This window comes from Myxocyprinus asiaticus, chromosome 11, assembly GCF_019703515.2.
Source record: "Myxocyprinus asiaticus isolate MX2 ecotype Aquarium Trade chromosome 11, UBuf_Myxa_2, whole genome shotgun sequence".
NCBI classification, from domain to species: domain Eukaryota; kingdom Metazoa; phylum Chordata; class Actinopteri; order Cypriniformes; family Catostomidae; genus Myxocyprinus; species Myxocyprinus asiaticus.
The window spans coordinates 49,055,155-49,071,154 of record NC_059354.1 but is presented as its reverse complement, the minus strand read 5'-3'; the positions used below and the strand labels follow the sequence as shown (position 1 = coordinate 49,071,154).

Genomic DNA, 16,000 nt, shown 5'->3' with positions numbered 1-16,000 from the left:
TCATCTCTCCTTTTGACTGACGATTCTCCTAAATTTCACATTTTGTGTTCCATAGACAAGTAACAGTATGAAAGTTTGGAACAACATGAGGGTGAGTAAATAATGACAGAATTAAATTGTTTTGTGGAAACTAATCCTTTAAGTGTTATTCAGAATTGTTAAATTCCCATCCCTAGTGTTTGTTTTGTTTCTCTGAATGAATGTTGTGCATTTGCTGATGTGTGTCGACGCAGATCCTAGGAGACACACGCACATAGAGTGAAGGTGTCTCTCTCCCCCTCTCTCTCTTTCAGATCTGGCCGGTGCTGGCCCCTCCCCTGCCACTCAGGAGTTGATGACACGCTTGGGGTTCTTGCTGGGTGAAAGCATCCCGGGCTCCACGCGTATACCTATGGACGATAAGAATGAGAAAAAGGTATGTTTTTCCATCCTACAGCTCCTTCGAGAGAGAGGAACGCAGGAAATACAAGAATGAGAGGTTCAGAGAGAGACGAGCAGCTATAGAAGCGAAGGAAACGTTTAGCTCTCTGTGAATGGGATTTAATGTTGACTGGAGCGTCTCTCGTCTGTCAGTGTGAGATGCACTGAAAAGCGTGTCAGAGGTGGAGTTTGTCTGTGTACAATTACAGTAAGTCATTTGCGTTCAGTCCAAACCGCTGCAGTGTCGATTTTCATGTGGACAAGAAACTTGAGTGAGTCAGAGGAGCATATTGAATGAATGTTGTGGGTTCAGTACAAGTTAAGCTCTGGCAACTGCATTTGTGACATAACGTTTCACAGAAAAACATAAATCGCAGTAATTAATTTCAACTTGTTCTTCAGTTTATTTAAAAAAGGAAAAATCAGTGTAAAGGCTGGTGTATATTTTGTTTTACCATGTGTCAGCATGTCTCACACAGTTTCTAAGTATGCTCTTTTGACCGTAAGTCTGTATACGGTTGCATTTGATGGATGTAGAAATGATGTGCAAAGAATTGGGCCGCACAGATGTCGATACGTAATTTGCATACCAGCATGCGGAAAACCGAATAATACTTTGGCATTAACGCACTGACAGTGGAAAGTCTATGTGCCAGGATTTTTATTAAAGCACTTACATGAATTATTCAGTAAAAATGTGCTTATTATTTTAACGATTGAGTTGTCTAAATCTTCCTGGAGCTACATCTCCGGGTGGATAGACTTTTGGCTATGCGTTCCCTTTTTGGTATCCTTGCACATATCCTGAAAGTTATTGGCTTCACTGGGATTACATTGTCATGAACATGAAGTAGATAGATTGGATGTAACTTTACACAGGCAATGTTAGCAATATTATTACTCTTTATTACTTGTATGTCGATACCGATTATTTACAACATCTGTGGAAACCGATAGTTTGGAGGTTCAGCTTTTTTATGATACCTTGTTTCAAATCACTGATAATTAATTACACAACTGTGAAAGAAACTTCTAGACCATTTCAAGGACTAATCGACAGGTTAAGGAAGTGACGTCTTTTTTCCTTGAACATTTCCAGCTAGTTGTGAAACTTGTGAAAAGTTTTATAGGTAGAGTTTTGATGGCTTGTTAAGTCAGAGTATTTTTATACGGGCTCTAAAAGTGACTACACCGATCAGCCACAACATTAAAACCACCTGCCTAATATTGCGTAGGTCCCCCTCGTGCCGCCAACCCGCTGTTGAACTCGCTCATCAACAAGGTGTATCCGTCCACAAAACTGACGCTCACTGGATGTTTTTTGTTTTTGGCACCATTCATGTAAATTCTAGAGACTGTTGTGTGTGAAAATCCCAGAAATACTCAAACCAGCCCATCTGGCACCAACAATCATGCCACGGTCCAAATCACACAGATCACAGTTTTTCCCCATTCTGATGGTTGATGTGAACAACTGAAGCTCCTGACCTGTATCTGCATGATATTATGCGCTGCACTGCTGCCACACGATTGGCTGATTAGATAATCACATGGATGATTGTTGGTGCCAGATGGGCTGGTTTGAGTATTTCTGGGATTTTCACACACAACAGTCTCTAGAACAAAAAGCATCCAGTGAGCGACAGTTCTGTGGACGGATACACCTTATTGATGAGAGAGGTCAACAGCGGGTTGGCGGCACGAGGGGGACCTACACAATATTAGGCAGGTGGTTTTAATGTTGTGGCTGATCGGTGTAGATCGCTCCCAATATAATGTATGAAGCAGTGCAAGTCATTTACTTTTATATTTTTATTTTTACTTTTATTTTACTTGTACTTTTTTTTTACTTTTTTTTTTTTACTTTTATTTTATTTTACTTTTATTTTTTACTTTTATTTTATTTTTATTTATTTATTTATTTTTTTAAACTTTTTTATTTTTTTTTTATTTTTTTATTTGTTTACTTTAATATTTTCCGTATTATAAATCACGTTTTTTTTTCATCATCCGAAAGGTCCTGCGACTTACTGTCCGAAGCGACTGATATACATAATATATTCGTAACTGATGCCGGTCAGTCAAACACGCTGCACACAATAAGCTTACACACAAACAGATGAAAACATCAGTCATTGAGATGGTAGTATAGCATTTTAAAGTAGCTTATTCATAGTATTTTGCTTTTACAAATTATTTTATGCAAATATTTATATATTCTGTCCATCATAACATTATTGTTCTAACAAACTCTAAACTGCGGTCAAACGCAACTCCTCACATGCCCACAAAATGATGTTTCTTCATACTCGTAGTAAAACATTGTCAGTGAACATGATAATTAATGCATAGCAAACAGGGTTTCAAATATCAAATGCCACTAAAGTTAATAAATGAATATAATACAACAGGCAGATTGTTTTATTCACAGACTAATAGCTGTTTATTTGTGCACAGCATAGTTACAACAGATGTGGCTTATTTGTTGCGTATTTTTCATGAAACACAATCATTTATAAAACTGCAGAGTCTCTCGATTAAAATAATCCCAAAAACAACATGATACGATGTGTAAATCCTGAGGGAATTGCTGTTGAACTGCTGAATGAAGGTCGGGCGGCTGTTCTCAGGTCCAAGTGCCTAGTGATTTTGACCAGGTGCGACTTTATTTCCGGAAAATACGGTAGTTATTTAGCAGACACTTTCATCTGAAGCAGCTTACAAACAAGGAGCATAACAAGCACTTTGTCACACAAAAGTCAACCATATCTGCGGTATTGATCTGTTTAAACAGGCTATCTGCTAAAAGGATAAAATGGCAAGTGTCTTATTGCTCCAAAAATACTTTATTGGCTTACACTTCCTTGCAACATTTAGACCCACAAAGAGACACACAATTTGGAAATCTCAAAACTGCAGCAATGTTATAAAATACTAAGAAGTCATGAATATTAGTAAACGTGTAACCGTAACTTCACCGGAAAAAACGAAACTTGTAAACACATTGTGATCAGTACACATGAGTAAAGTTTGATTCTTTAAAGCCTGACAACCAATATAAGCTTCAACAACCCTACCAGAAAACATATTATAGCAGGTAAACAACTTCACCAAACAGTTACCTGCAAATCCATTAGGAGAGTGATTTCACTCCACTGTTGTTCTGATTGCTAAAGCCACGACTGGACCTTCTTTCTGAGCTTACGGACATGATGTAAACACGCAAGGACGAATGACGTATACCTGCGATTTTGTGGAAAATCCGTCCCCGACAGCTCTGAATAAAAATCTTTATTGCAGACTTACCTCAGAGAATCGGAGTAAGACAAGGACAGAGATTTGAACATGGACGTTTTATGAACTTTTGTTAATTGTAACCAATAAAATCTTACGTAGTGCAGCTTTAAAGCACAATGTTGACAAAAATATGATGAGTAAAAAAATATACTGCAAGATATAAATAGAAGAAATATCTAGAGAAACATCTGTTTATAGAAGAAGATATTAGATATGGATTCATCTAATCTATTAATCAAATATGCTGGGGATTTCCTCGCTTAAGCTACATGAGTTAAACGCAAAATGAAACGCTTTAAATTGGGTTAATTATCTCACTTATTTACATTTACATTTATTCATTTGGCAGACGCTTTTATCCAAAGCGACTTACAAAAGAGGAACACATAAGTGAATCATCTTAAGGAGACAGTGGTACAAAAAGTGCCATATTACAAAGTTTCACTAGCATCAGAATAGCATTCAAAACAGATTAAAGTGCAACAAGGACATTGTTTTTTTTTAATGACTGGTTAAGTGCTCATGGAAAAGATGTTTTTAGCAGTTTTTTTGATGACAGAGAGCGAGTCAGCTTCACGGATGGAGTTGAGAAGGTCGTTCCACCAACGTGGTATGATGAAGGCAAAAGTCCGTGAAAGTGTTTTTGGTGCCTCTTTGTGTTGGTACAACAAGGTGACGTTCCTTAGGTTCCTTAGACGACCGCAGGCTTCTAGTGGGCGCGTAGCTCTGCAGAAATGATTTTAGGTTTGCTGGAGCATCCCAGTGACTCTTCTGTATGCCAGCATCAGAGCCTTGAATACGTGCATCAACCGGCAGCCAGTGGAGAGAGACAAGGAGTGGTGTAACATGCGCTCACTTTGGTTGATTAAAGACCAGACGTGCTGCTGCATTCTGGATCATTTGCAGGGGTCTAATTGCACATGCAGGGAGGCCTGCAATGAGAGCATTACAGTAGTCCAGTCTAGTTATGACAAGTGACTGAACAAGAAGTTGTGTGGCATGTTCAGAGAGGAAGGGTCTTATCTTCCTGATATTGTAGAGTGTAAATCTACATGATCTTTGAGATGTGGTCTGTGAAATTTAATTTGTTATCGATGGTTACCCCTAGATTTCTGACCGTTTTGGAAGGTGTTACTGTAGTTGCACTCAGCTGCACGGTGATGTTGTGTTCAGCAGCAGGGTTGGCTGGAAAGACGAGGAGTTCGGTCTTGGTTGGGTTAAGTTGCAGCTGGTGTTCCTTCATCCAGGCCGAGATGTCTGCCAGGCAGGATGAGATTCGAGCAGTCACTGTGGTGTCGTTGGGCTGGAAAGACAAGTAGGGTTGCGTGTCATCAGAATAGCACTCAAACACATCCTATTCCCACGTCCTACACGAGTTCATACATATATGTAATATATCAACTTGCAGCTGCATAGTGAAGCGAATGAACAGGTGAACTTGCGTTGTGAATTCGCTGTTTCCATAAAAACGTGCTATGCTCAATGCAATATCTTAAACAGTTGCAAATGACTGCACTCCCTTTCTCCATTGCGATTGGTTTGATTGACGCGGATGCGCATGCTCGTTTGCTCAGTGAAATTTAACGGAGACACACCTGTGGTAAAGATGAACTATTTTGCAAAATACGTGGAAATACGGGCCTGATTTTGAATTCATAACATGTATACATTATAAAACAGAAAATAGCAATAAAATGTAAATGATGCACTGGAGAGAAACAGCTCTTTATTTATTTTTTTTTTGGAATGCCCAGTTCCCCACGTGGCTTGTTGAGCGCGTTACCGCGGAGACATAGCGCGTGTGGAGGCTTCACGCCATCCATTGCGGCATCCACGCACAACTCACCACACGCCCCACCGAGAGCAAGAACCACATTATAGTGACCACGAGGAGGTTACCCCAATGTGACTCTACCCACCCTAGCAACCGGGCCAATTTGATTGCTTAGGAGACCTGGCTGGAGTCACTCAGCATGCCCTGGATTCAAACTCGCGACTCCATGGGTGGTAGTCAGCATCAATACTTGCTGAGCTACCCAGGCCCCCTGAGAAACAACTCTTAAATGCATCAAACAGCACAATCACTGTAAACGCACCTGACGCAGCGTCCGCTCCACATTAAACTGTACATGTATGCTTATTATAAAGGGTTTATAAAGGGCTGGACAACTTGTCTCGCACTTGTCATGCAAAACATTTTTCACTGGGCTATAAAGTGACATCACTGACGGAGCTTTTCTGTGCTCGCCGCATATATCCAACTAATCGTTAATAAAATACGTTGTCGATGATTTTCGTTGGCAACAACTATATGCCATCTTCGTCAGAGGTTAACCGACTAAAATTAATGAAAATGACGTGATGAACTATTGACTCACTTTAAAGGACATATTCGTCAAAAGACTGTAAAAATTAACACTGCTTGTGACTACACTTTATTAACAGTGTTTACTGGCTAGCCTTGTGTACTGCTTTAAAAATCACTGAGATAAGAGTCAAAATTATTTTCTGCGGTAATTGACAGTGACGCAAATGTCATCACTAGAGCTTAACCCAGAACATGAGTATGTGGAGTTTGTGAGGTCCAGTCCAGAAATAGTTTTATGTCATGTCAGGGTCCCGTTTGGTGTTTGGCTGATAAGATAATTAGGCTGGGACTCTGGGACAGTCCGAGCACTCTTTGAATTTTCATCTGCTGGATGTTTTGCCATATTCTGGCACAGCATCTGAAATGGAGCATCGTCTTTAAAAGGCTTTTGTTCAATAAATCATAATCGTTCAACACACTGATGGCGTATGGTATTAATGTAAGTGGGATGCAACAATGTGTGTCTTAGGGAGTTTTTGGAGCTTTTAATGATGTGATTTTGCGTTGTGTGTTCTTTGAGGATGGTATCCAGAGGGATTGAGCGGAAGTGAAAGTCTTTTAATCAGTTCCACACACTGTCTCTTAGAACTTTGTTTTAAAGGGACTTTCATTGTGACCTTGACTGACTCACAGCCCAAAGATGAGTCAGCTGAGGATATGGGTCTGTTTTAGGAGTCTGGTTTAGGCGGTTTGGGGTCTAAGAGATAAGAACTGGTAGATCGTTAGCATTCTCTTGCTCCTAGGATAGGCTGAATTGTACCGCAAGTTATGTTCTAATGAGTCACCTGCCTGTTTTCTGTTAACAATATTTTTCTGCCTATTGACAGTATTCAATAAATACAGTATGTCGATATTTTAAGTATTTGCTCTGACAAGGGGATTTTCTCCCCTTTTTCTCCCCAATTTGGAACGCCCAATTCCCAATGCGCTCTAAGTCCTCGTGGTCGCGTAGTGATTCGACTCGATCCGGGTGGCGGAGAACGAATCTCAGTTGCCTCCGCGTCTGAGACCGTCAATCTGCGCATCTCATCACGTGGCTTATTGAGCACGTTACCGCGGAGACATAGCGCGTGTGGAGGCTTCACACCATCCACCGCGGCATCCACGCACAACTCACCACGCACCCCACCGAGAGCGAACCGCATTATAGCGACCACGAGGAGGTTACCCAATGTGACTCTACCCTCCTTAGCAACCGGGCCAATTTGGTTTCTCAGGACACCTGGCTAGAGTCACTCAGCAAACCCTGGATTCTAACTCGCAACTCCAGGTGTGGTAGTCAGCGTCTTTACTCGCTGAGATACCCAGGCCCCCAAATATATACATTTTTAATTAGTTAGGGGAAGTGACCCAAATAAGCTCACCAAAATCTAAGTTTTACATGTTGTAAAATGAGTATTAAATCACTCATGTTGTGTTTTGTCATAAACTGACAAAATCTAGCTACTTTATTTAACTGCAAACGTGAAAAACGTCTGGAGTGGGTTTATAAGGAACATGTGTACCATTTAATCCCATGTGTGATGTGAATAAGCCCACTCTGCTTTTAAACATGTAAATGCTTCATATATTACTAAATAAACACCTACAATTTTGATTTTGGTTTTTTTGATTTAGACATCAAACATCAAAACCAGTTAATGAAATATTTAATTTTTTAATCCTGCAAGCTTTAATCACATTGGTCTCTTTTAGAGACCAATTAATTTCCCCTCTGCAGTAAAAATAGATCCAGTTTGTAGAGTTGACTATGAATTCAGTTTAACATGAGGTTCAGTGGGTTCATTGTTCAGTGGCTTATTAGGAACAGTAGGGGTTCAATGGAAAATAAACCTAAATAATTTAGAGTCAAACACATGGTAAACAATGAATACAAAACAATATAAATCATGAATACAAAACGCTACATTTAACAATGTAGAACATGTTTGTTATTGTTGTTTAAACAAATAAAATAATTATTCTGCTTTACGGAGGCACTGTTCCTTATAAACCTCTGTGTTGCCACGGAGACATAGTGCTTGTGGAGGCTTCACGCCATCCACCGCGGCATCCGCGCTCAACTCACCACGTGCCCCACCGAGAACGAGCCACATTATAGTTACCACAAGGAGGTTACCCCATGTGACTCTACCCTCCCTAGCAACCGGGCCAATTTGGTTGATTAGGAGACCTGGCAGGAGTCACTCAGCATGCCTTGGTATTCGAACTAGCGAACTAGCGAACTCCAGGGGTGGTAGCCAGCGTTTTTTACCACTGAGCTACCCAGGCCCCCACTTATCAGCAGTTTTTATTCATTTATTTTCTTTTACTGCATCTATCTTTGTGAGCATCACTGAGTCAGTGTCCTGCACGAGCTCCAGATACTCATCAAATCCATCTTTTCAAATATAAAGTATCATTTGACTTATTAATCTCTTAATTTTTTAATTTGTATAATTTTTCGCCTGGTTAGTTCATCTGACTCCAGATAAACAGTGAAGTTTTGGAGCGACTTTCAAAATGGGTGCCGAACAGTGGTAGCACATGTTTCACTTCATGTGTGATTTAATGGAGACATGTGCGGTATCGCTCTCTCGAGTGCTGCACTCTTCTGTCGCCCTTCACGGGATCACGCCTGCTCTCAGTTCCATCCGTAACTCTCATTGCAACTTTTTCGAAAGCACCTTGTGTCTGATCTCTCCTCAGGACGGCCACTGACTATCACACAAACAATTGACTGCTTGTGAAACACACTCAGGCTGTGAATAGTTGCAAACTCATTGCATGGCCACAACACTGCCATTGCAGGGAAATTTAGCTGTTATTTTCTATAAGATAAATAGTGCTGTTTTACTGGTATCATTGTTTAGTTGGGGACTTGGCATGCAGAAATCATTTAAGTTGAATTCGTCTAGTCTACATTGCTTTTCTCTTTTCCGTTTTTGTATATGAGGCCTTGAGGAAACTGAATGTAGTCATATGATGTTACTTTAACGCTGTAATATTTGGATTGTTTTTACTGATTCAGGGATCTCATGGTCACGGAAAACCTAGAAATATCAGAGAATTTTAAAATTGTTTTCCAGGCCTGGAGAAGTCATGCAAATTAATTCAAACTTAAAAATCATGGAATTTTAATAGTGAAATATGCAATATGGAATACTTTTGCAGTTATGCTTGGCTCTAAAATATTGGTAACACTTTACAATAAGGTTCCATTTGTTAACATTAGTTAAAAACACTAGTTAACATGAACTTGAATGCTTTGATTTTCTCCCCTTTTCTCCCCATTTTGGAATGCCCAATTCCCAATGCGCTCTAAATTCTCGTGGTGGCGTAGTGACCCGCCTCAATTCGGGTGTCGGAAGATGAATCTCAGTTGCCTCCGCGTCTGAGACCGTCAATCCGTGCATCTTATCACATGGCTTATTGAGCACATTACCGCGGAGACGTAGCACGAGTGAAGGCTTCACACTATTCTCCACGGCATCCACGCACAACTCACCCCGCGCCCCACCGAGAGCGAGAACCGCATTATAGCGACCACAAGGAGGTTAACCCAGTGTGACTCTACCCACCCTAGCAACCGGGCCAATTGGATGCTTTTTGCAACTGGAGTTTAAATCAGAGAAAAATTAGTGGCTGAATAAAAAGCACACTAAAGTCATTGCGATATCCCAGTGTAGCTTAACTTCAGATCGGCAGTAAAGTGACGTAAATGTTTTATATAATGCCTAGTCCTTGTGTTTAGTGCACCTTAAAGAGATAGTTCACCCAAAAATGAAAATTCTCTCATCATTTACTCACCCTCATGCCATCCCAGATGTTTATGACTTTCTTTCTTCAGCAGAACACAAACGAAGAGTTTGTCCTCACAATGCACGTGAATGGTGATCAGTGAGAAACAGATCAAAATATAAGTCCTTTTTTACATTTTAAATATCCACTTTCACTTTTACATATGAAAGTCACATATGGTGCCTGCTTAGTTTCACTTTCACATCTGAAAGTGAAAGTTAAAGTAGAGATTTAGAGTAAAAAATGACTTCAATATTGTTCTGTTTCTCACACACACCTATCAGATTTGTGGAGCTACAAAGGTCTGATCACCATTCACTTGCATTGTATGGACCTACAGAGCTGAGATATTCTTTTAAAAATCTACATTTGAGTTCTGCGGAAGAAAGTCACACACATATGGGATGGCATGAGGGTGAGTAAATGATGAGAGATTTTTCATTTTTGGGTGAACTATCTCTTTAAAGTGTTATTGTTACTGACTGTTTAAGGGTCAGTTTTAAGAGTTTTTTCCTCACAGGTTGTTTATTTTCTGTTTGTGGGTTTCTTTGTATGAAGATAAATGTTAGAAGTGAGCTGAACTCTAGGTATAATTTAGATGTTTTTTTCTGAACTTAAAGATATCTGTTCATTCGATTGGTTGGTTCAACACTGGCATGTTGAAATCTAATTATAATTCCACATGGTCTTTCTCTCATTTCTCTTCTGCCCCTCTTTATAACTGTCAATGCTCCAAAATGTAGAGATATAACAATGTTTCGATTGATAAACTTCTACAGCAACCTCCATAAACATCACCATCCTCTCTCTGTTTGTGTCTCTGCAGTGTGCAGTGAATCAAGGGATCAGTCCATGTTCGACTCTGACCAGCAGCACAGCATCTCCGTGTACAGACAGCCCATGTTCCACCTTAAACAGTAACAGCAGTCGACCGGCAGTGAGTCACCGCAGCCCCTGTGGAAACATCATCAGCCCCAGCTCCACCCTCGAGAGCAAAGACAGCGGGATTATAGGTGAGACACTCAAACACACACACATTCATCTTCTATTGAGTTCTGTTCTCCTGTCATACAGTAATTGGGTGAATCTTATGAAAACAAGATTAATGTTGGAAACACATTTGACCCCAAAAGAAAAAGATATTTTGCACAAAAATTAAGCCTGTTTTAAGACAATTCAGATCTTTTATTCAAATAAACCGCAAACCTAAGAAACCTGCTTTTACATGAGATTTAAAAATCATAGGGTTATTTTCAGATTTTGACTTAAGAATGTGCATGTAAATGCGCTCAATGACAATTAGCCATTTTCCCCAAAATTCTCACTGCTGTAAAAATATGAACAACTATGTATTATTATTATTATTATTATTATTAATAAACATTATTAAAAATGTGGGAAAAAATATATATTGTAAGATTTCATAAAATATAATTAAAACGATTTAAAATTGTATTCATGGTAGTATTTATTTAACTGATTTATTCTGATTTTCATTACCAAATTAGATTTTTTTTTTCATTATATTTAGGGCTGAAGAATTACAATTTAATTTAGTGTGATTATATAAAAAATACGTAATTTAAAAAAACGTAAACGTAATTAATCATGCCCCCTGACACGTATGTAAATTCCTTAATAATATATGGATTTTCCTATCATACGAGCAATTCCAGCTTGAAGTACATTTGTTTTTACGAGCTGTGTTAATGGGTAGCAGCGCGCCTCAACAAACCTCACAAGCAGCGCAGACCAGGGGCGTCGCTAGACTTCTGTGTCATTCGGGGCTTAGACCACAGGCAATATTATAATATAAAAATAAGAAGAATCCTTCCTTCCATGACTTAAAAAATGACCACCATACCTGTCAAATAATAATTATATTAAGCGCAACACTGACACCTATTCCAAACATAACAATCGTACATCATACAGATCTTATCCTTGTTGTATTGAAGGTATTGTTACTGACATACCATTTTTATTCTGATCGACTAATGCTAAATAAAGTCTGGTTGGTTCGCCGTTCAGTGAACTTGCTGCTAATTTGATTATGGATGGTAACTCTTAAACGCGCGAGCTGATTTTACATAGGCAGACTCCATCTTAAGGAGCGAGAAGGGTTGCTCCGAACAAGTTGATTGGTGCATGCATTAAAATATACTTGGTGTGTGGATTGTGAACAAATGAATATTAGAAATGAGGCTTATAGATTAAATATTAAGAAATAAAGCTTGCATAATAAAACATCAGTGCTGCACCCCTGTGAGGGAAAATAGAAAGCTCCCACTCCCACAAAAAACATACGGGGCTATTAACAAAACATCCGGGGCTTCAGCCCTATCAGCCATGGTCTAGCTACGCCACTGAATGAGAACCGCTCACTTCAGAGGAAGCCCAACAGAATACAGGAATCTTGAAACGCGATTTTCAAAGTTTCCACTACATTTAACTTGACACAACATCCTAAAAATGCATCATTTATGATGCTGAATGCCAGTGAGATGCTCCAAACGCGCCCGTCTGAGGCACGCTCATGTACATAGAACATGACACATTGATGAACTCAATACAAAACAGATTGCGGTCAACTGTAGGCTTGTTCAATGATATGAGAATAAAACATATATATTGAGCTCTTAAGCCACTTTTTGAATGGTCTAATCAATTCTTTATTCATCTGCCACCATTATGCATTTTATTGAAAATGTTATTATATATTTATAATAGCCCCTACATATAATATTAATAAATATTAGAATTATTAAGCATTATTTATAGGAATTGTCTGTATTTGGGCACCTTTCTCAATTGTGAATAATTTGATTAATTAATCGGCTTATCATGTAGTTAATTTGATTAAAAAATTTAATCGATTTACAGCCATAATTATAATAGCATCAAAATGTTATTTTTTATATTATAGTAATAAGAATTAGTTTTTTATGGGAATTTGTAGGGGAAATGTGCTCAAGTGTCTTGAAAAACAAACTTTAATGGTTCTAAAAACTGGCTTCATTATCTTTCAAGGAATAGTTCACCCAAAAATGAAAATTCTCTCATCATTTACTCACACTCATGCTGTCCCAAACTCATATGACTTTCTTCTACAGAACACAAATGAAGATTTTTTTAAGGATGTATGAGGTGTTTTTGTCCATACAAGTCATGGGGTCCACAAATTTTAAGCTCCGAAAAGCACATAAATGCAGCATAAAAGTAATCCATACAACATGAGTGGTTTAATCCAGGTCTTCTGAAGTGATATGATAGGTGTGGGTGAGAAACAGATAATAATTTACGTCCTATATAAGGCTAACATTTCTGAAATTGTTTTGGGGTGAAATACAATTAAACCCATCACTGTCCCATCATCCTCTGCTATGTCATCTCTCTGTGTTCCTCCTCCATTCTGGAGATTGAGAGAGAGCTGATATCACAGCCCATGTTGACCGCTTCAGATCTAAACGTGTGGTGTGAGCAGGATGAGCTGTTGATGCAGCTCGACTCTTTCAGAAAGTCGAGCTTGTTATGAGCTGCTGTAAATTTTTACAGTTGCTGATAGAAAGATGAAACGCTGCTTTATGAATTATGCAACATTATAGCCTCCTAGTTTCTGAGAAAATATTTGAGAAGATGTGTTAATACCTCAAAAGTTGTACTGCTCGACTCATAGTTCTCCACTGTTTTCTTTAATTCAACTCTTTGAATCTGACGGCTCCTCAGCTCTCATGGCCTAATGTCATTTGTCCTTTAAACACAGAGTTTCATGAAGACAGATACTAGTGTGCAACAGAGACGCTGTGAAGCAGTCTGGAACATGTTGCCAGCGGGTGATGCTGGTTTGTTGATATAGAGGAGTGTGTTTGGCCTCTGTGACCTGCTCATGATGTGATTAATGCTCTTATGACTTTGAAGTTTGTGGGGGAAAGACAGAAAAAGAAGGAGAGGGAAAAAGAAGGTGGCAGAAAGAGAGAGAGAACTGCAGATTACATTCACTTCAGAAACGCCCTCAAATCTTACTTTGAACAGTTGTTTAGGTTGTATTATATGAAATGTATTAGTAGAAATATACAGTGATGTCCAAAAGCCTAAAGCTATATTCAACATCTGGGTCTTTTTTTCATTTAAACTTTTAGGATTCTGAAAAAAATAATAATACTAATGTACTAAAAAAATAAAATGTATGAGGTACAACAATGCAGTGAGTTGTGGAAAATAATTAAATCTTAAACTAAAATTCTAAACAAACAGATTAATTCAGTAACCTCTCTGACTGAAGTCTTTGATTCACTAAAAAGAACTGGAGTGAGTCATCTCTTGTAAGAGTCATCCGTTCAGGAACCGCATTGCATTGGTTGCGCTATAGATTCAAAAGAATCGTCTTATAAGAGTTATTCATTCGGGAAACAGACTACACTTGTAGTGCTATTTGGTGCATGCTGGAGATTCAAAAGAATTGACTCATTAGAATCATTTGTTCAGGATGCAGACTAAACTAGTCGCACTGTTTGTTTCGCACGTTAGATTCAGAAGAACGGGCTCAGAAGAGTCATTTGTTCAGGAATCAGACTGTATGTGTAGTGCTATTTGTTACACAGTGTAAATTAAAAAAACCGGCTCAGAGTAATTTGTTCGAGATTCAGACTAAACTAGTCGCACTGTTTGTTTCGCACGTTAGATTCAGAAGAACGGGCTCAGAAGAGTCATTTGTTCAGGAATCAGACTGTATGTGTAGTGCTATTTGTTACACAGTGTAAATTAAAAAAACCGGCTCAGAGTAATTTGTTCGAGATTCAGACTAAACTAGTCGCACTGTTTGTTTCGCATGTTAGATTCAGAAGAACGGGCTCAGAAGAGTCATTTGTTCAGGAATCAGACTGTATGTGTAGTGCTATTTGTTACACAGTGTAAATTAAAAAAACCGGCTCAGAGTAATTTGTTCGAGATTCAGACTAAACTAGTCGCACTGTTTGTTTCGCACGTTAGATTCAGGAGAACGGGCTCAGAAAGAAGTCATGTGTTCAGGAATCAGACAATACTTGTGCTATTTGTTACACAGTGTAGATTAAAAATTAGTAATTTGTTCAAGATTTAGACTTAACCGGTTGCACTGTATGTTTCACGCAGTAGTTTTAAAAGAACCAGCTCATAAAGGTCATCTGTTCTCGATTCGGACTAAATTGGTCTCGCTGTGTTTTGTGTTGTAAATTCAAAAGAACCGGCTCATAAGAGTCATTCTTTCGGGAATTGGACTACACTTGTAGTGCTGTTCGTTACGAGGTGCAGATTCAAAAGAACCGGCTCATTAGAGTCATTTGTTCGAGAATCAGACCACACGTGTCACGCTGTGTGTTTCGTACTGTATATTCAAAAGAACCGAAAGAATCTTTCTTTCGGGAATTGGACTATTATTTGTTACACAGTGCAACAATAATTACAACTAAAATGCTACATCATTTGTTGTAAAATTTTTTGAAAATGTTTAAAACGTTTCATATTGTAAGGAGATTGAAATGAAATTGAGACATCAGAATCGAATTTGAAATCTGTGCCGATAATATTTTTAATTGTTAAACAGTATTCATCTTTGTCTCATCCCTCATCCAGCCACTATCACCAGTTCATCAGAGAATGACGACCGCAGCGGCTCCAGTCTGGAGTGGAGTAAAGAGGGCAGTATAAGGAGCTGCGGTCAGCATGCGTTGGCACAAATAACTGCACGGGCAGACACGTGCTCTCCGGTGGCCGAGGAGGAAGCGTCAAAGTCCGGGGCAGAGGGCAGGGGCAGGACCAAGACGACTTCAGGAGCAGCAGGGCCAATTTCTGAGGGACCCATGCACTATCTCACACAGAACTCGTCTAGTCTTATGATGCCTCGACCGAACTCGGTTGCAGGTAAGAACAAACAACACAGGATGTGATGTCATGAGAATAAATGGGAGAGGTCTGCAGCGAATAATTCTGGAATGATTAAAAATCAAAAATGAAAATTCTCACTCTCGTGTCATCCCAGATGTGTATGACTCTCATCTGCAGAACACAAATATTTTCAGCAGAATATTTCAGCTCTGTAGGTCCATACAATGCAAGTGAATGGTGACCAAAACTTTAAAGCTCCAAAAAGCACATAAA

The 16,000-nt window shown here is 39.0% G+C and overlaps 1 protein-coding gene across 1 annotated transcript in view; it reads left to right on the top strand.

Moving 5' to 3' along the window:
- Positions 1-16,000, top strand: part of LOC127448217 (protein TANC1-like) — a 248,275-nt gene that overhangs the window by 100,497 nt on the left and 131,778 nt on the right. The window contains exons 5-7 of the mRNA XM_051710591.1: positions 294-415; positions 10,692-10,878; positions 15,476-15,763. Coding sequence (XP_051566551.1) covers positions 294-415; positions 10,692-10,878; positions 15,476-15,763 — 597 coding nt within the window. The remainder of the gene's footprint in view (positions 1-293; positions 416-10,691; positions 10,879-15,475; positions 15,764-16,000) is intronic.